The 19,516-nt window shown below is 39.7% G+C and overlaps 1 protein-coding gene across 1 annotated transcript in view; it reads left to right on the top strand.

Moving 5' to 3' along the window:
• Nucleotides 1-707: 707 nt before the first annotated feature.
• Nucleotides 708-19,516, top strand: part of EIF3H (eukaryotic translation initiation factor 3 subunit H) — an 87,034-nt gene continuing 68,225 nt past the window's right edge. Inside the window, exons 1-2 of the mRNA XM_041407616.1 lie at nt 708-853; nt 19,153-19,309. Of these exons, the coding sequence (XP_041263550.1) occupies nt 734-853; nt 19,153-19,309 (277 nt within the window). The 5' untranslated portion in view covers nt 708-733. The remainder of the gene's footprint in view (nt 854-19,152; nt 19,310-19,516) is intronic.

Here is a 19,516-nt window from a genome sequence, read left to right as displayed (position 1 = left end):
AGCATATCCAGCACTACACCTTAACAAGACAACAAGTATTGTTTCTTTCTAGTGCCTGGACATCACTTAGACCTTGTTAGCTGCTATCTAATTCGCAGATTAAATCTCTTTTTTTGTTGATTAGGCTTGGAGGTGTACAAAGAACAAATGTCAAAGAACATCCTTTCTTAATTTTTTTTAAAATATTCCACATTTTGAAACCAAAGAAGGCTGTAGCCAGATGGAAGTCGGCCTTATTTCCCAGGTAAATAGCGACAGGATGACAGGAACAGAGGACATGGCCTCAAGCTGTATCAGGGGAGGTTTAGGTTGGGCATCAGGAAGAATTTCTTCACAGAAAGGGCGATTAAACACTGGAATGGGCTGCCCGGGGAGTGGAGTCAGCAGCAATGGAAGTGTTCAAGAAACGCCTGGACGTGGCACTCAGTGCCATGGCGCAGGTGACAAGGTGGTGTTTGCTCATAGGTTGGACTCGATGATCTTGGCGTTTTTTCCCAAGGTAAATGATTCTGTGATTCTGTGGAGAGGAAAGCAGGCAGGGAAAGCTGTGGTGGCTGTCCCATGCCGGATGAGCTGCCACAAGGCCCAAGGCTCTGAGCCGGCACCGCTGCCATGCCGGACCCCGCATCCGTCGCTCCGCGTTCCCGCCCGGGGCCATTTGGCCGCGCACCGCCCCGGCCGTGCCGCCGCTTCCGGCGTGGCGCGTTTCCCTTTCCGGCCGTGCGGGGCAGCCATGGCGTCGCGCAAGGAAGGCTCGGGCGCTGCCGGCGGCGGCTTCGGCGCCGCCAAGGGCAAAGGCAAAGCCGCCGCCGCGGGAGACTCGGCCGTCAAGCAAGTGCAGATCGACGGGCTGGTGAGCAAAGGGTCCGGGGCCTCTGCGGGCGGGGGGCGGGCGGGGTGGCCGCGTGGAGCCGCCGGCGGGGCCCGTGCGTGGGGCGGTGCCGCGGCGGAGCCTCGTGTCCTGCCGACACCGGCGCTTCTCGAGGGGCAAGAACAACTTCCTATCTCTGCCCAGCTTCCCGGCTGTGGCCGGGCGCCCCGTGCTCATCCCTGGTGAGGGGAGCGGCTCCCGACCTGTGTAAGCAAAGGCAGAGTGATTTGTCTTTAAATGTCCCATTTCATCGTTCAGTTCCGCCGCCCCTGTGCCCGGAGTTGCTATTTGCAGCTTTCCTACCTCATTCTCATACCACATACACAGAAAATGCCGCAGGTGTAAGAGCTGAGAAGCACGGTGGGGTTTTCCCTCGCCCTTTGTGCTTTTTGCCTTCTCTGTCAGGGCTGCCAGGACCTCCTGCGTTTGCTTAATGAGAAATAAAATAAACTGACGGGGTGAAGTGGCTTAGCAGCGAGCAGAGCCACCCTAATACAGACAATCCGTGCAGGGCTAAAGTGGAAGAGCATTTACTAACGTTGGTTCTTGGCTTTGCTGCTGGATCTTCTTGTGTTGGTTCAGGCCTTAGAGAGCTGGTGATACTGTTAATGACACAAGGAGAAAAAGTTACTCACTAAGGATGGAAGCAACTCACTAAGTTACTCACTAAGTTACTCACTAAGCGTTGCTTTTTACTTCAGTAAGGATAGAAACATTGTTTTTTACTTCAGTATCTTTGCCGAGTGTCAGAACACTGCACAGCTGGAGTGTGAAGAAGAGTTGGTGCCCTGGGTATGAGAAAGGAGATCATGGCTTTGAGACAAGCTTTGAAGCCTGCTTGGATTATCAGTGGTAGTCCTCTGCTCTTATCCTGGAGATATACAGTGTAGTAAATATTTGGGAAGACGAAAAAGAATTTATTTGTGTGTAGTAGGTCTTGTGAAAGAGGAAATCTGAATCACATTTTTTCTGCCCTGTTCTGTCCAGCTGTCTGTGTGCCTGTGGCTTTGGCGCATGCAGCATTTTCAAGGAGTGGTGAAACCTGACCAGTTGTGAAATGTTCCTAAAAGCCCAGCAGTGGACAGCAGACTGCTCCTGCTGCAGGCTGGTGCCACACACTTTGATAACAGCTGGTAAATTTGATTTATTTTGCTCCTGGTTGTTCTCTGTCAGGCATACAATCTGCTTTGTGAGCTGCTGTTGATTCAGCTCAACTGTGATCTGATGCTCTGCTTCTGACAGTCCAGCAAATACTTATGGGGTTTTTTGTTTGTTTTGTGCTTGTTTTCCCTTCTCCTTGCAATTTCTTCTGGTACAGCACAGTGGTGCCTCTCACATGGAGTCAGTACAGAGGGAGGTGATTTACTGAAAACTGTGAAAGCTTTCAGCTTTCCACCTCCTGAAGATGTCTCCTAGACAAAGTGTTCTCAGGGCATTGGCATTGGTTCATAAACTTCTGTGGCATCTGTGATGGAGAGAAATGTTTGCATAAATTTGCTTGCTGTGCAAACAATGTGAATTCTGATACAAGTCCTTCAAATGCCTTACTGAAATTCTTCTGAAGTGTTTCTGGTGCCTCACTGGTTTAAATGTCTTGTCTGCTCTCACAAAGTAACAGCACTTCATCAGTCATCTTGATGATGGCCAGGGTGATTACATGTCAGGAATTCTGAATTCAGGGAGCTGGTGATCTCTTTCTCTTCAGTGGTGTCCCATCTCCTGGCAGTGTCACAATTAATCCTTCAATGGGGCTGCTTTGAAAGCACAGGCATGTTTAGGTAGGTTGCTTTGGAGTCTTGAGTGCAGAATAGAAGATGCATCAGTCATCTGTGAGAATGTGAAAGTATGTTTACAAAGCTTGGTATTTCGGAGGAATAATAAAGTAAAAACCCCCAAAACAACAGTATTTGTAATGAAAAGAACAAGTTCTAAATGTCAGGATGTTACCTTAAAACATAATATGTAATGATGCTGCAATATCTGCTTATCAGGCCTCTTTTTAAAATCTGGTACAGATGAAGCATTCTGGAGTTAACCTCTTTCTTATTTTAATCTGTTCAATTTCTTAATAAATAAACTTAGATGGAAAATGGATTCCAGTATAGGTGGTCTGGTCTTTTTAAGAAATTAAAAAATTCAGGGTGAAAAATAACCCTCCGAAAGTTAAAATGTATAAAATGTATAGTATAAAATGTGCTTTTCCTTCAGGTGAGATGTAAGAATTCACATATTTGTTTTTGACCATCCTGACAAAAGATCAGATTAAGTGCCATATGTGATATCCTGTTGTCTTTGCTTCCTGTTGTAGAGATGTGAATGGATATTCCATCATGTTTTCTCCAGTCAAGGAGCCCAAAGAGAGCTTGTGTTTACAGCAGTGCAGACTTGGGGAAGAGTGACTGGTGGGAAAGAGCCTGGGGGTGCTGGCTGACAGCAACCAAACGTGAGGCAGCATGTGCCCAGGTGTCCAAAAAGACCAGTGGCATCCTGGCCTGGGTCAGGAGCAGTGTGACCAGCAGGACCAGATTGTCCCCCTGTGCTGAACCAAACGTGAGGCAGCATGTGCCCAGGTGTCCAAAAAGACCAGTGGCATCCTGGCCTGGATCAGGAGCAGATTGTCCCCCTGTACTGAGCACTGGGGAGGCTGCACCTCAAATCCCATGTTCAGTTTTGGGCTCTTTGCTACAAGGAAGTCGTTGAGGGTCTGGAGCATGTCTGGGGAAGGGTCTGGAGCACAACTCTGATGAGGAGCAGCTGAGGGAGCTGGGGGTGTTTATCCTGGAGAAAAGGAGGCTCAGGGGAGACCTTGTCACTCTCTCCAACTCCCTGAAAGGAGGCTGTAGCGCTGGGGGTTGGTCTCTTCTCCAAAGTAACCAGTGATGGGACAAGAGGAAATCTCAGGTTGGTACAGGGGAGGTTTAAATTGGATCTTAGGAAAAATTTCTTTACTGAAAACGTGCTTAAATATTGTAACAGGCAGCTCAGGGTGGTGGAATCACCATTCCTCAAAAGTGTGTGAAAAAACATGTAGACATGGCACTTAGATACGTGGTTTCATGGTGAATACTGTGTGGTGAGGTTGGGTTGATGGTGGAACTTGATGATCTTAGAGATCTTTTCCAACCTAAACAGTTCTCTGATTCTGTGGTTATCAAAAGCTGTCAGAAATAATTGTACAGAAATGTCATAATTTGCTTACCCCTTTTGTTTTTGCAAGAGGTATGGATGGACTCAGGTTTGTTCTATTCTAAAAATTCTTCAATGGGAAACAAATATTTTGCAATTCAGCTACTAAAATTAATCAGATTTGGTTCACTGATATTATAGTATTTTCTTTCAGTAAGGTGCAATAAATTTCAAACTATCAGCTGATGTATTTTAGTGTATAAGAAATAATTATTCCTTTGAATTATTTTTAGGTTAATGGAAGATTCTAGATTTTCATCAAGTCTTGGAGACTTCTCTAAAATGCTTCCCTAGTGAAACTTGCAACCCTACTACACTGTCTAAAATTGTACCTGTGGAGGACTTCCTTGGCATATTTATGCATTTCTCATGATTGTAGTGATATCAGGCAATATAGAAAACTGTGATATCAGGCAGTATGGAAAACTGTGATATCAGGCAGTATAGAAAACGTGAAGGCAGAAGTGAAGTGATGTATCATTCAAAGGCATAAGATGTGGTGGGGTAAGTAAGTAGCATTTGCACATGATGAGCATCAAAGTCTGTGTCATTCAGAAATTGAACTAATATCCAAAACCAGATACTCCATGTGGTGGATTGTGGGTTGTGTCAGACCACTAATATGTGGGTGATGGATATGTGGAAACTTTCTTTTGGAGAAAAACAGCTGTGGGATGGGAGATGAGGAATTCTTAGCAAGGTGAGTGTGCTGCCAGGCCAGATAAGTGTTATTATTAATCACATTTGCCTTCAGAGTAGTTACAAGGGACTATGTTTTTACTGGGAAGGTGTTTCATTCTCTGCAAATCTTCATGAGGTTATTCTAGGAAGGAAGGTAAAATCAGCTAAATTCATCTAACTAAATTCTTATGCTCCAAAATTACTTTTTGTTTTTAAATCTTACCCTTGCATTTATTTACACATTGGAAAAATTACACACCCAGAAATGGTTCTGAAGAACAGTGTTAGCTGACTGAAAAAGGTTTGCTTATACATGGTTCTTACAAAGTAATAAACTAGATCCTTAGCTCATCCTATAGCACTATTATGTGCATTGCTTTTATCATTTCACTAATGGGGATGATGGTTCCTTTTTTGCTCAGCCACTGCATATGATTTCTTTTCACACATGTCCATTGCACACAATCTTTACATATTGTAGGAACTAGCAAAAGTTATGTAGGCTTTTCAAAATGCCTACAGGTTTCTGTTCTTAGATCTTCATAACTGCTGATGTGCAAAAGCCTTCATGCTTTTAAATAAGTAACAAATTGCCACTACACTTTAAGATATCTTTGTAAGTTTGTTTATAGTAAAGACAAACATGCATTGGCCAAAACATAAATATGGCAAGAAAATAGTTAGAAATTGTAGGCCTTGTCTGTATGTGTGCACCACCATCGCCAGTGGGGCTGTAGTGCCACATTTTCCTCTGTCAGACACAAGTGATTTAATCCAGCATTACATCATCCCTGATTTGGTGATGCTGTAGTGTGCCTAGTACTTTGTGTTCTTGTCTATGGTAAGTATTTGTAGAGGATTGATTTATTTATTTACAAAAACATAGAAAAGAATATGTGAGTCTACGTTTTAAAAAACCCCTCACATAATTATAGAATTCTTTTCCAGTAGTTACTCTATTCATAATTGTGATATTTAAGTTGCTTGTGCCTTTTTTTTGGTTGCAATCCATTTTTGCCATAAAGGAGTGTATCCTCAGCTGTTTGTAGGGGGAGCCCTTCAGGATGATATGTTTGACCACAGTAAATGAAATGGTTACTGAACCATGGTTACTGAAAATCAATTTCTAAGACTTTTCTTGCTAATGTTTGTGTAAAGACTTTTAAATGACAACTTTTGACACTATGGAAGGAAAGGAATCAACTTTCCTAGTGTTTGAGTAATTTTGTAGTACCGGTGAAGCCTATATTGAACTGGCTGAAATCTGTGACATTTCTTAAGTTGTCAATATTGTGCTTTTCCTAGCATTTCTTGTGTTTCTTTTTTTCTTTCTTTACCCTTTCTGAAGACTTTGCATGAATGCACAGTGGTGGCTTCTGCTTGCTGTTACCGGTAGAGTTTCTTGACGTAGCAGAGTTGTAGAGTAGTATTTTAGGATGTAACATCCTTCAGGTTGTATTGTATGTTGTGTCTTCCAAAGGAGTTAAAATGGAATTTTAAGTTGAAGTTTAGTCTTGTTGACTTTTCCTTGACCTGTTTCCCTAAAGAGTTAGATCACGTTATGCTGGCTCTGAGAGTTGATGTGTGAATTGAATACTGGCTTGATGTATTCATGGATACTTTGAACCATGGAGAAGACAGAAGAGCTTTGTTCTATATTCTATTAATCTTCATGTGTTAACAATGAGTTGCATGAATCTAATCCAGAAGGGAACTTCTGGCATATAATCTGTGCTTAAATTCAGAAGAAAAAGCATTAATGTGTACTGGTAAGTTGAAAGGGCAAGAGCCTCCTTGGAATACAACAATTTGCAGGCTTAGTGAAATTTCGTGAACTGCAGTGGGTAAAGTACCCATATTGTGATGTTCTGAGAATGCAAATTTCAGTGTGTTTTGTCAGTGGATAGGAGTGAAAATGTGCTAACAGAGCACAAACTTTAAATGATTTGTAAGAGTGCAGTGGTGCACTCAGCATCTCCTAAATGTCATGGTAAGTGTACCCTAGTGAGGCATTTAGAACTGGAACATCTGGTATCGCTTCGTGCCATGAAACTAGTGTGCTGACAAAAGGAGTTACTCTAAATGTGGAGGTGGCTTAAATGTGTTGAGCAGTGTTACACTTCAAGACTTCAAGGGGAAAATCTTACTTCAAAACAGGCTTTTCTTTCTTTTGCTGCATGCAAAGAGAAATAATGTGTTGCCCTCTACACTGCTGTCACTAGCAGTTAAAATTCTCTGATTTTTGGCCCTCTTATGTGCATACTGAACTGGTCTTTGGCGTGGTAATTGTGAATTCATAGCTCCTGTGAAAACAGTAGATCGTGCTCTTATGATTCCTATTTCGTTGTGTTGATACTGAGGACAACAGTATTTCCACCAAATATCTTTCAAGTAAATTCCTACCTTTTAGAGATTAAGATGTTGCCTCTAAAATGCGGCAGATAATACTCGTTACCTTTTGTCCTGGTTGGTGTTAGCTTTGACTCTGTGTGTTGGGAGGTGACCAATGATGGCTTTGTTGCTGAGGCAGTGCATTATGTCTGCTTGCACACTGAACATTGTTAAATGTTCTCCTTTGATTTTCATTTATTGTAAAAAAATTAGAGCTTTGCAGCTGACATTCAGTGTGGTGTAAGTGAGGGAAGTATACACAGAACTGCAGGCCCCAGGAGAAACCCAGCAGGTGCAGATACTGAAAGGCCCTTGGTGCTGTGTATGAAATGTCTTACAGACTGTATGAAAGGCCTTGTAGGAAGAAGAGCAAACTTTTTTTTTTTTTTTTAACCTCTAATGTTTGAAAAAGGTTTATGTATCTTCAACTTATTGTTGCTATAGTATTTTATCGTTAATCTTTCTTTGCCAGAGATATTTTTTGGATCTGGTTACTTTTCAGGTGTTGTTTTTCCATATTTACACACAAGCTAAAAATACCTTCTCAGTGACGGTAAAGTTTTGAGCATGCTTTTCGTTCATATTTTTAATCTTCTAGTATCATTAAGATTGCAGAGATGTGATACTGGCTTTACCAACAGTGTATAACACTGGCTATACCAACAGTGTATAATTATGTTACCACATAATCATATCACCTTAATGGAAAGTAAATTAATTATTAATGTACCAAATGGGAAAAAATTATCTTACAAAATGCTAACAAGAATATTTATTATATATGATTATTCAATAATCTAAAACCAAGACAATAGAGCTTAACTTTGATAATGTCTTTTTTAATGTGCATACACAAAGTTACTTCAGCATAAATGTGGGAATATTTTGAATGATTTATATATGGATATTTATTTCAGATAAGCATTGTGTTAATTTCTTTTGGCTTTATCAAATTTTAAAGTTAATAGACAGGCTTATTTACTCACTGGAGTTTGAAGATATGCCTGAATTTTGCTTTGTGCATGCAATAACAGGCTAATTCTCTTTTATTAATATTTGGGTTTTTTTCTGGAAAGAGAGTGTTTAGATGTTGCTTTGAGCATGTAAGTCTTGTTGGTCTTTGCCTTTGTTCTGCTCACATGTTGTATCCTGCTTTGCAGTGTGTTTGCTGCACCTCCTTCCTGTTCCTTGGAGCCCATATCTGTGTGAGAAGCAATGTGCATACCCCTTCCTGTTTAGCAAGTTCTTTGATGTTTAGGAGCTTGGAGGTGTAAATCACTTACCGTTATTTGGGGATTTTTGGTGCATACCTGAGAAAAGTATGGAGTCTGACAAAGTGCTTCATCAATGTAGGGCTGAGTTTTGTGCACTTAGGTCTTGGGGTTTTTTACTATTACATTATTATCGATGCAAAAAAAAAAAAAGCCTGTTTTAAAGCTTTTTAAACTTTAGATGAGAAGTAGGATATTTACTGCAGCTGTCATCACTCCTTGGAAGCAATTTGAAAGCCATACTGCCTTCTCCATTGGCACTCTCAGTGATAAAATTGGAATGGTTGTTTTTAATCTCTTTGTCACAGTAGCTGTTATTAGAAATGGAACTCTGCTGGAAGTGATTTTCATGTGGCAGTGTTCAGATGATGATACAAAGGCAAATCTCTGTTCGAAAGATGGGAAAGCTGAAGCAATAACTGACGTTCATGGTTTGGGCTTTTTTCTTTTCCCTCAATTTTGTACTTTTAAGTCAGCAGGAAAACTGAGACTCCATGCAGGCTTGCTTCTCTGGATTGCACTAGCTGTTACTAGGAGGATCTGTCTCTGTTGCAGCCCCTTAGCACATAACCAAGTGTTTGCCAGAAAGGCTGAGTGTTTCAATGTGGAAAAAATCGTTGTACAAAAAGTTATAAATTATTAAAATGATATGGAAGTCATTCCAGTAGGGATTTTACTGGTTACTTGGAAGCATCTGTTGAATGCATATGGAAGTTATGCTTTAAAGACACACCCTTAAACAGCATATTCCAGTTTTGTTGTGCAGGGTATGTTTTTGGAAAAGATCAGTAGTCTCACAGGAACCTCCACTCCCTCATGCCCATCTAGGTCTGCCTTACTTTGCTAATTTTTGAAGGTCAAATAGATAAGGGTAACTGTCTTGCTCTTTTTCTTCAGCTTCAAAATGTCTGGCACAATCTGATTAAAGAGTAGGCTGTTAAATAAAATTGCTGCTGCTGCTTTTGGCTGTCATCTTTAAATCTTTTTATAGGAAGCTGCTAGAAGTTGATGCTGAAGAAAACCTTATACTTGCAATGCACTCCTCGTGCACCACGAATTTGAACACTGGTGATTCACTAATACACAGAACGTGTATCAACTGTATGTTGAAGGATAAATGTTGAAGGATAAATTCTGGTGTTTTGACCAGAAAATGTTGAAACTGTGCCTGTCTCTACCACTTGTGTATGATTTCCTTATGTTGTGCTCTGAAGGAGTATATTCCTTAGCTTTCATTCTTGAAATGATGGCTAGATATTGAATTCATTAAAAATAATAAATACGAATTGTATTGGCAATTTGTAAAAACTGCCTGAAATACTGAATATTTTCAAAAGTTTTTTGTTCAGTGATATTTGGGAAATAGAAGAAATAATATACTAAGTAATCCTGGGGAGATGCTCCATCCCACTTGCAACCAGCAGAATTTTGGATGTTAATCTCATCACATCCCTATCTCTGCCTCCTGACAGTGTTCTAATAATGTCTAGTGCCCTGCCCTCGCACAATGAGGTCCTGGGGCTGTCTTAGGGAAGTGTTTCTATAAGGAAGAGATTCTGCAGTGCCCGTGGCCTTGATGGTTTCCATGGGAATGTGCATGAATCCATGTGCTGTGAAATGTGTTATGAAACTTTGTATTGCAGAGCTACGTTTTACCAGCCTGTGAACACAGCAATGGGGAGTTTCAATGCACATGTAATGGTGCATTTTTACTTACATTGAGGCAATATTAAAGTGTGCTAATGGCTTGTGATTAACCCTGGAGATGGTTGTTAACCTGAACTGCTGTAAAACTCAGATGTAGGGGGACAAAAATGAAGAAGAGATCGGTCTATTTGGTAACACACCTTGATTAACATTCAGTAATTTTCTGTTTTAGTAACCTTTGCTTTTCTCCTCTATTTAATTAGTTTTTCCTTTGATGTGCTGTAGTTTGTGTTTAACTGCTTCCTTTTGCAAGAACAAGCAGCTCACTTGGACGTGAGTAAATAAATGACTTAAACAGATATTTCATGGTACCTACAAGACATTAGCTGATGAATGTAAAATCCTGGCAGAGTCAAGGAAAACCACAGCCTATGAAAACCCAACACGCCTCTAGCCAAAACCCAGTAATCTTCCCTTGTAGTGTTGAACTTGTGCACAAACAGGCTTGGTGTCTGTACTATTTCAGTTCTTCTGAACTCCACCTACCTGTGGAGTCTTGTCTCAGTTTGTCTATTCCATTTTATATTTTGGATATTAACCAGCTTTAGTTCTAGGTTTTGAGAAATGGTCTCTTTCGTGTTCTGTGTCTGGTTTTACATGAAATCAGTGATTTTTGTAATTAGAAGTAGCTTTTTTATAGGCTATGATTTTTTAAAAAATCTTTGTGACTTTGAAAGTGTCCCAGTAATAGAATAAGAGAGCAGCTAACCCATGTTTGCAGCAGCTAAGCTTGCTTCCAGTGAGTGAATAGCGTGTGTGTCAATCACTTGGCAGTGTCTGTAGGAATCTGGGCTTGCACTGTGGGAACAACCACCTTGACTGGAAGTGGGGTGCTGCTGGAAGGTGCAGCCAGGCTGTGTCGCTGTAGGGAGGCCCCCTTTTTGTGAGAATGGTTTTCCCTCTTGCTATTAGGGAAATTCTAGAGCTCTTGAGTCACAGCAGTTTGGAAGTAATTCTTCTTAAAAATAGAAATAAAGCAACTGAAGGAGCCGGTACTTTTTGAGTCACAGCAGTTTGGAAGTAATTCTTCTTAAAAATAGAAATCAACTGAAGGAGCCGGTACTTTTAAAAGTGTTTTCTGCGGGGTATTTTGGTGGTAGTTGAAGCTTTGCTTGCAGTTTGTGTTGAGTGTGCTGCTGAGCTACACATAATCTATGCAAGAGTGTTCAGAAAGTGAAAAATGAAGAGAATGTCTACTTTTTCTAGACTAAGCTTCAGGGTAAGCAAGGTACAGCTTTTTCAGCCATACCCCAAACACTGCATATAAGCAGTTTGTGTTCAGGAAGAGCTGATAAAAAGCCTCTTAGCCAGTCACTGACTAAAAATTGTGCTTTGTCAACCACTTAATGAAATTAAGTGACAAGGGATGTTATAGCTGGCTTATTGCTGTATATGGATATTATCACCTTCTTTATCCTGTTGGAAAAAGCCCCTAACCAAATGCTGAAGGAAAGTAAGATGGCTATAAGCAGGAGGTAGTCTGGAAAACCATCTAGATTCCTGTAATTACCAGGGGAAATGGTTCCTAAACCAAGCAGAAGTGACAGAAAAGACTTGTTACATCGATAATCTGTTGTGATTTGGGTAGTTTTCTTTAGCCTGATGTACATGTTGTGGAGCAGAAAGGTTACTAATATTCCCTCTTGCAGTTAAATCATTTCAAGTCTTGAGGTTTACAAACTAAGCAAGTGTTATGCACTAAGTGATGTCATAAGACATCAAGGGAACAAAAAGCTTTGGATGCTTCTCATGTGCTTCCTAATACTCAAAAATATTAATGTAGTCATCCCCCCATAGTTCAAGATGGTTCAAGATGGACAGTTTTCCATTCCATTTAACGCGGCTTTCCAGAGTGGTTTGATCCTGAGGACCTACATGAGACAAAATTGACAGACTCCTATAATTTATAATTTCAGTGTGAAAATACGTGTAGCATCCTCTGCTTGAGTCCCGCCTCAGATCATTACACATTGTTCATTGGTGGTGAATTTAGGCTCAGCTCCAAGAAACTCAGCTCTGCTTGTGTCAAAAGGATATTTTGATATTTGCACCCATGTGAGATGGTATGAAATTGCATGCATCGTTCTGTTATGCTCCTATATAATTATTGTTTTTAAGCCCCAAATTTTTCTCAAGTTCACAAATAAGATTTTAACATCTGATGTTGAATTAGCTGTTGAGTGGCATAAAATGTAAGCTTACTATTCCAAGAGCTGTATTTACAAAGACTTGGTAATCGTTGCTGTTTAGGCTCTAGCAAGTCAAGATAAAGGTAAATTATTGCAGGGCGTTTGAGGTCTTCTGTCCAAAGGATGACTGCTACACTTAGGTAGAACAGTGAGGGCTAAGGCTTGTTATTTCTGAAGCTGATTTTCAGAACAACATTTTTTCTGAAGTTACCTTGCTTTTAAGTCTACTCAGTCTTGCCCTTTTCAACAGAATGTTTAGATTTAGTAGGTTTTGATTACTTACCAGGGAATTAATTTTTTTTTTTTGGCCACTAAACATAGTTAGAACTGAAGATATCTGCCAAAACAATTACTTCAAGATGTTGAAGGTCTTAATGGAAAATTATTTTTAAAATTTTTTTTCTTTTACGTCTTCTGAGATAAAATTGGTCTAACAGCTTTAAGAACTTTTGTTCTAAGGTTAAGTATGAAGAAAAAAGAAAAAAATGTCTAGACATCCGTCATGTCAGGAATGGTCAAAAATGCAGTCCTGTTCAAGAAGAGAATCTAGAAAAATTCAAAGATCTCTTCAAATAAGCTGGAATATGCATTTAATATGAATTCTGTGTTTATCAGTAAAAATTGTCATACTTCTTGAGATTAGTATAACATGCAGAATTCGGTTTCACCTCTAATCTTTAGTTTCATACAGTGGTTTGGGTTGCAAAGGACCTTAAGAATCATTTACTTCCAGTCCCCCTGGAAACCTTTCACAAGACCAGGTTGCTCAGAGCTCCATCAAGCCTAGCTTTGAACAACTTCAGGGATGGGGCATCCACTGCTTCTCTGGGCACTCTGCCAGCGCCTCACCATCCTCACAGTTAAGGATTTTTTTTCTATTATCTGATCTAGAAACACTTTAAGTTTGAAGCCATTCCCCCTTGTCCTGTCACTACATGCTCTTGTAAATCTTCTCCATTATCCTTGTAGGCTCCCTGCAGGTGCTGGAAGGCCACAGTCAGGTCAACCCAAGGCCTTTTTTTCCAGGCTGAACAAGCCCAAATCTCTCAGCTTTTCCTCATTGGAGAGGTATTCCATCCCTCTGATCAACTTGGTGGCTTCCTCTGGATTCTCTCCAGCAGGTCTGTGGCCTTCCTGCGTTGAGGAGTCCAGAGCTGGACACAGCACTGCAGGATCTCATGAGAGTGGAGTAGAAGGGGCACAGTCACCTGCTCAACCTGCTGCCCACACTGTCTTGGATGCAGCCCAGGATGCATTTGGCTTTCTGGCCTGTGAGTGCACATGGCCAGCTCATGTCCAGCCTCACATCCAGCAGCACCGCTCTCCATGCATTCATCTGGCTGCTCTCCATGCATTCATCCCCCAGCCTGTGCTGGTTCTGGGGGCTGCTCTGACCCAGGTGCAGCACCTTGCCCTTGCTCTTACAAAATCTTATGCAGTTCCTGTAGCCTACTTCTTGAGCTTGTCCAGGTCCCTCTGGATGGCATTCTGTCCTTCAGGACTGTCAGCCACACAACTCAGCTTGGTGGTGGACTCATGCCATGACTTTATGTGGTGGCAAGTCTTGTGCCGTGAGGGTTCGTATCCAACAGCTATGAGACCAGGGTATCAACCTGTTGATTCTGTACTTACTTCTGACATTATCTGTCACAGTGCTTTCTAGAACCCATTTCTGTGGACTGCACTGATTAAGGTGGAATTTTCGATGTGTGTCTATAAACATCTGTCTCCTTAATCATCTGGAAGAGTGCGTCATGTGTATCAGACATATGTTCTCTTAATGTTAATCGTTGCAGTAATATCTTTAATTTACTTCAGAGTTGCTTTTCTCCTGGCAGGAAAGTTGAGAGTCTCTGTTATTGTCTTATCAAATGGTGCTGTAGCCAGGAGACAAATCATCTCAAGGCAAGTTTTTTTGGTCAGCTTCCAGAACTTGTCTTTTGTAACTGTAGGATAAGCACTTATCTGTAGTTTGTAAAAACCTCATCTGGAACTATTAAAATGTTAACGTTACTCATGTTTCATAATATCTAGGTTTTTTTGTATTTTTTTCCAAGTCTTTGTTTAAAAACAAAGCCATTCCATGCTTACTTGAGGATTTCTGAACTGTTTAATTAAATTTCATTTTTGCATAGCTAATTGGTTGTTTCAGCACACCACCAGTTGTAAATTTGCTTTTGGTGTAGGGTTTCCTGGGGAAAGAGACATGGCCACTAAATTAGAGTAAAATGTGGTATGTCTTCATGTGGATATTTATTGCTAAACAGTTCAACTCTTTATCCAGAGGTGGCATATATGCATTTTATGTGTATCAAGAAGATGTTGATTCCAGGCACCTTATGAGGTTAACACGATTACCTGAGTCATTGTTAGTAATGACTGACATTGTGATCTATCCATTTACAAAGCTGCATTATCAGTTCTCGCTTGAATTTGGTTTATGCTAGGAGTTTAAGTAAAATTGCTTGTGCTGAAACACTCCTATAAAAGTTCATGGTTTGACTTCTAAGGTTTTGTATGGAGAAGGCTACAAATGTGATATGGATGTATTCAAAGTGTATCACACATTATTAGCAGTCATAGCTTTCGAGCCCCTTTTGCCAAGCTAGCTGTTGATCACTGTTGCAGTAGTGTTAAGTACTGAGAGGATGTGAGCGTTTTGGCACCTTCCACGTTAGTGCTGAAACCAGCTACCTAATGCAGGCTTGTTTAGACTCTCTCCCCATCCTCTTCCCCAGATAATGGCAATTGATGCTAGTGGTTGTGACCACAAAGCTTTCTTGGGTGGCAAAAAATGTTAAGCATTTAAAAAGATATAAATACTTAATTTAAGACTGTAGATCATGTATTCATTGGACTAACAGAAGCTCTCTCTTGTTTGATTTCACGTGTGCAAGACACGGCACAGGTACTGGAAATCTGGATTCAGTGTGGTGACATTCAGCTCTCTGGAACACTGCCGTAAATGAATCCTCAGTGCTTTGATTTGCTGTTGTTTCTCTTTAGATAAATGCAGAAATGTGCATCTTGGTATATTCATGTCCCTACAGTGGGATCTTCACAGAATCTCCCCCCAAAGGCTCATGATACTTCAGCTGTGGGTTCATGTTACATGTATTTCTGTAGAGAGATACAAACTTTTGAAATTAACAACTACGATGTCGGGATGTAGCCCAATTTAAAGTTTGGCAGTATGCAGTTAAAACATGTATCTTTGATGTTCGTAACAGTTTCAGAATGGCTTTTAAATTTTTTATAATTTTTTTTAGTTTGACTTTATTCTTAATGTTTGAGCAGTGCTTTCAAGATTTGGAGATTAGAAGCACTGCTGAATTGCAAAGTGGGGGTTTTTTTTGGTTTTTTTTTTATTTTTTTGGTTTTTTAATTGAGGATTAATGGTCATTAAAATCTGACAAGTGGCTGCTCCAAGTGATTAAATTACTTCGGTGTTTTGAACACTAAATTTACAAGGCTGGTGGACTCTTGAGTTTTATTTAGGGATTACTTGTATATCCTTTTTTAAAGAGTCATTATGTACCTGAATATTTCTCACGTGCTGATTTACTAAATCGTGCTGCACATGATTATTGACTTCTGTTCAGGGTATTGGAGTTTAAAAATCTGAGGGGTTTTTTGTTATTTGATACATTTTCTCCTTAAAAATGTAACCTTTCCTGGCTGGCCAGCTGCATTGCTTTAGTAACAGCAGCAGTTGAAATGGTTTGGTTTGGCTACTGTTAATTTTGTGTAGCTGTGGCGTAGCAGTGAAGGGTCTACATGTATTTAAAAACAATAATAGCTTGTACAAAGGAGCAATATCTCCTATTAGGGGAATAATTGGATGGGAATTATAAATGGTATTTGGAAGGTGAATTAGCATTGACTGAAAGATGCTTATTCTGGTGTTCATTCAGATTTCTTTGGAATTTTTTTTAAAGCGTTAATTTGGAAAAACTGATACTTTTCAATGTGCTGTGTTACTTGCATTATTTACATTAACACTTACTACATTTATTTTCAGACCAATATAACTACTCTGATTCTGTTCCAATGCTTCACAAACATAACATCCTTTTGTTTTAGGAATGCTTAGATAAAAGTTAGTGCTCATTTTTCTTGGGTATATGTGGTTTATTCAGTGTGAAGTATTGGTTTGTACATTCAGTCAGAAATGTCATGGCAGTGGTGTTTGCATGGTGATCTGCTTTTCCTGCTGTATCTAGACTAGCAAACAAATGGAAATTACATTTTTAGTGTTGTAGCTATGTAATTACTAGAGAAATAGTTCTGCTTTACACCTGCAGGTCTGTTTTTAGTACTGAAACACAAGTTTCAGAGCACATTTCCTGCTTGGTCATATGGTAGTGTTTTGGTGGCAGGTTTTTCAATCTGAGTTGAAGAGTCTGCTGTACAAAAGACTCATGTCTTATGTGTGTAAATAAAACTGTCCAGAACAAAGACCAAAATGAAAATAAAAATCCTCTGTCATTGGATGCATCTTTTTATAAGCCATTTCGGTAGCTAATGTATTTTCCAGTCCAGTCATAAACACACTGCAGTGTCCTAATGGTTGTGAAATTTGGAATATTGAGTTCCTGAACTTCTCTGCTCCCTTTCTCAGACTCTGTTGGAAAACAAGGTTGCAGGTAGGCTTAAATCCCTAAGGTCTCTTATCTCCCTGGATAATGTCTGCTCTGGTCTTCAGGCTGGAGATTGAAAAGTGTAGGCTTGTGTAATAACTTCATTGTGTATTGGAGTATTTGGTTAACATCTAAGAGTTTTGAACTCCTAGTTTTCTTTCTCCAAAAAATCATTGATACTCTGTGACAGCCCATGCTTGTTTCATTTGTGACTGCTTTCTGTGAGCAATTATCATCAGAAACGCTGCAGCAAATTGGCATTGTATCACAAATGCTCCTGGAATGAAATCAAACAGGCAAATAGTACTCACATTTACAGGGACAGTCAGTGTGCATAAGAGCTCAAGAGAAAATGAGAAAAATACTGGAAAAGGTGAAGCTTACAAGACTGTAAAGCTGCTGAGAACAGTTGTATAGTAGACAGCTGAGTATACTCTGTGCTTTATTCTGGCAGGGTAGTTATGGGTGCCGTGACTGTGGAAGACAGGGCTTATGGCAAATACATGATAAACCTTAGCTGTACACTAAATGCAAGTTGAATATGATTTATGTGCTGACTCTGTGATACATTAATCTGCTACGTCCAGGTGACCTCAAACTGGTGGTTGCTGTACTGTTGCCATCACTGTTAAGTACTGCTTCACTGCCCACTGATCTTAATTTCCTTATTGTTTTCCCATGAAATAAGATGTAGATAACCAAAGTATCTGTTTGTACCTCTGCTCTGTAGACCTGTTTTAGCAAATTGAATAAAAAGGTGTGGCTGCAAAGGATTTGAGATGTGAATGAGTATTGGAGTGAAATGTTGCTTTCTGTCTATGATTGAGAAGCTTCAGTGCAAGTATATCTAGATTGAAGAGGAAGCACAAATGAATGATACTGTAAATAAACAAGGAATTAGAGGGTGTTAGTCCAGTTTGGTACTGAAATGCAAATCAGTTGGAAATGGGTATTTCTTTTCAGTTTTGCCCTCTCTGCCCTGCCTCCAAGTATGAAGCTAGTTTTCCCATTTTAGCCCAAGAAAGCAGTGTATTAGCAAATAATTTCTCTTCTACTCTCCTTTTTCTTTCATTTAATCTGTATTGTGGTACTTCAGTACATTAATGGTGTTTTACAAAAAGTAACATCTACTAATCAACAAAGGTGAAAGCTAGGGACAAATATATATTCCTGATGTGTAAGTATGAGCTTAACTTCCTTTTTTTTCCCCCATCCCCTGTAGAATGTTCACTAAAGGCCAGTACTTGGCTGTACAAAGTCTGTTCTAAGGGCGGTTGAGCTGAAATCTACTAAACTAGTTTGTTTGCCAGCAGATGTTAAAGTAGTATTGCTTTAATGAAAACAATCATCAGACATTTTCTGTTGAATTTTGAATGGATGGATTAGGGTTTAGTAAAACAAACCTCTCTTACAATGGAGAAAGCATAAGTTCTTTCAAGTGAATGTTTGTGGTTAGTGTCTTACCTTATTGTAGCTCCTGTCAAGTATAAAATGTTATTCAAGTATGAAGTGTTGCTAGCAAACGAATATTCGACTATTTTTGAGTGGTTTTGTTCATACTGTTCCAATTTACCGTATCATCTCATGAGAATTATTCATTGTAGAGTTCAAATTTAAGGAAGGAAGTGGAAATTATGTTGTTAAAAATATTACGAGTAATTTGTGCATATTTTTTTCTTTTATCATTGATTTCCCTTAAATACCCTATGATATGCCATTCACGTTATATAACTTGAACTATCATCTGAAGTCAAACTCCTGTGAGATGTACTTTAGAAGATTAATGCAATTGAAATTTGATGGGATCTGCACCTTTTAAAAAATTCCTACCAGTTTCTGCATAGTTTTTTTAAGATGTTTTGTTAGTTTCTTGTGCACAGTGTCCCTCAAGAGGGGGCTTATTGGACCTTCAAGATACTGTTAAAAGCTCACAGTTAAAGCAACAAGCTAAAGTAAAAAGGATCAATATTTCATTTTAGAATGGTGTTTCAGAAAATTGGTTTAGAACTGCATTTTGATGGTTTATTTAATGGTCTTGTTTTTTCCCTGTAATATTAGCATGGCTGTCTGTTCCTCAGCCTGTATTAAAATTGATGGTGCTTAAGCTCACTTGGTTTGCAGCTCTAAACCATGCAACAAATTTAAAATTCCATGTGCATAGTTTGAGGACAAAAATAATGCATTGCATGTTATGATTTTATTGTTTTGTATTCTAGGTTGTGTTAAAGATCATTAAACATTACCAAGAAGAAGGACAGGGGAATGAAGTGGTCCAAGGCGTGCTGCTGGGTCTTGTGGTGGATGACAGACTGGAAATCACAAATTGCTTCCCTTTCCCTCAACATACGGAAGATGATGCAGACTTTGATGAAGGTAATACTTACAGTTTTGTAAAACTTAGACTAAAAAAACGATCTGTATGGGCTATAAAGGCCTTTTTTCCCTCACAGTGAGCAGAAGCTTGTATGTACTCAGATTTTTTACTGTGGTTGAGGTGTCAGTAGGTTAATTGGAGTGCTGTGCTGAATATCCAACTTAAAGCTTGTCTGTATAAGGGAAGTTATAGGGAATGAATACTGT

This window comes from Onychostruthus taczanowskii, unplaced genomic scaffold (assembly GCF_017590055.1).
Source record: "Onychostruthus taczanowskii isolate IOZ18803 unplaced genomic scaffold, ASM1759005v1 scaffold27, whole genome shotgun sequence".
Taxonomy (NCBI): Eukaryota; Metazoa; Chordata; class Aves; order Passeriformes; family Passeridae; genus Onychostruthus; species Onychostruthus taczanowskii.
The sequence above is the reverse complement of the archived record's forward strand: the minus strand, read 5'-3'. Positions and strand labels throughout refer to the sequence as shown.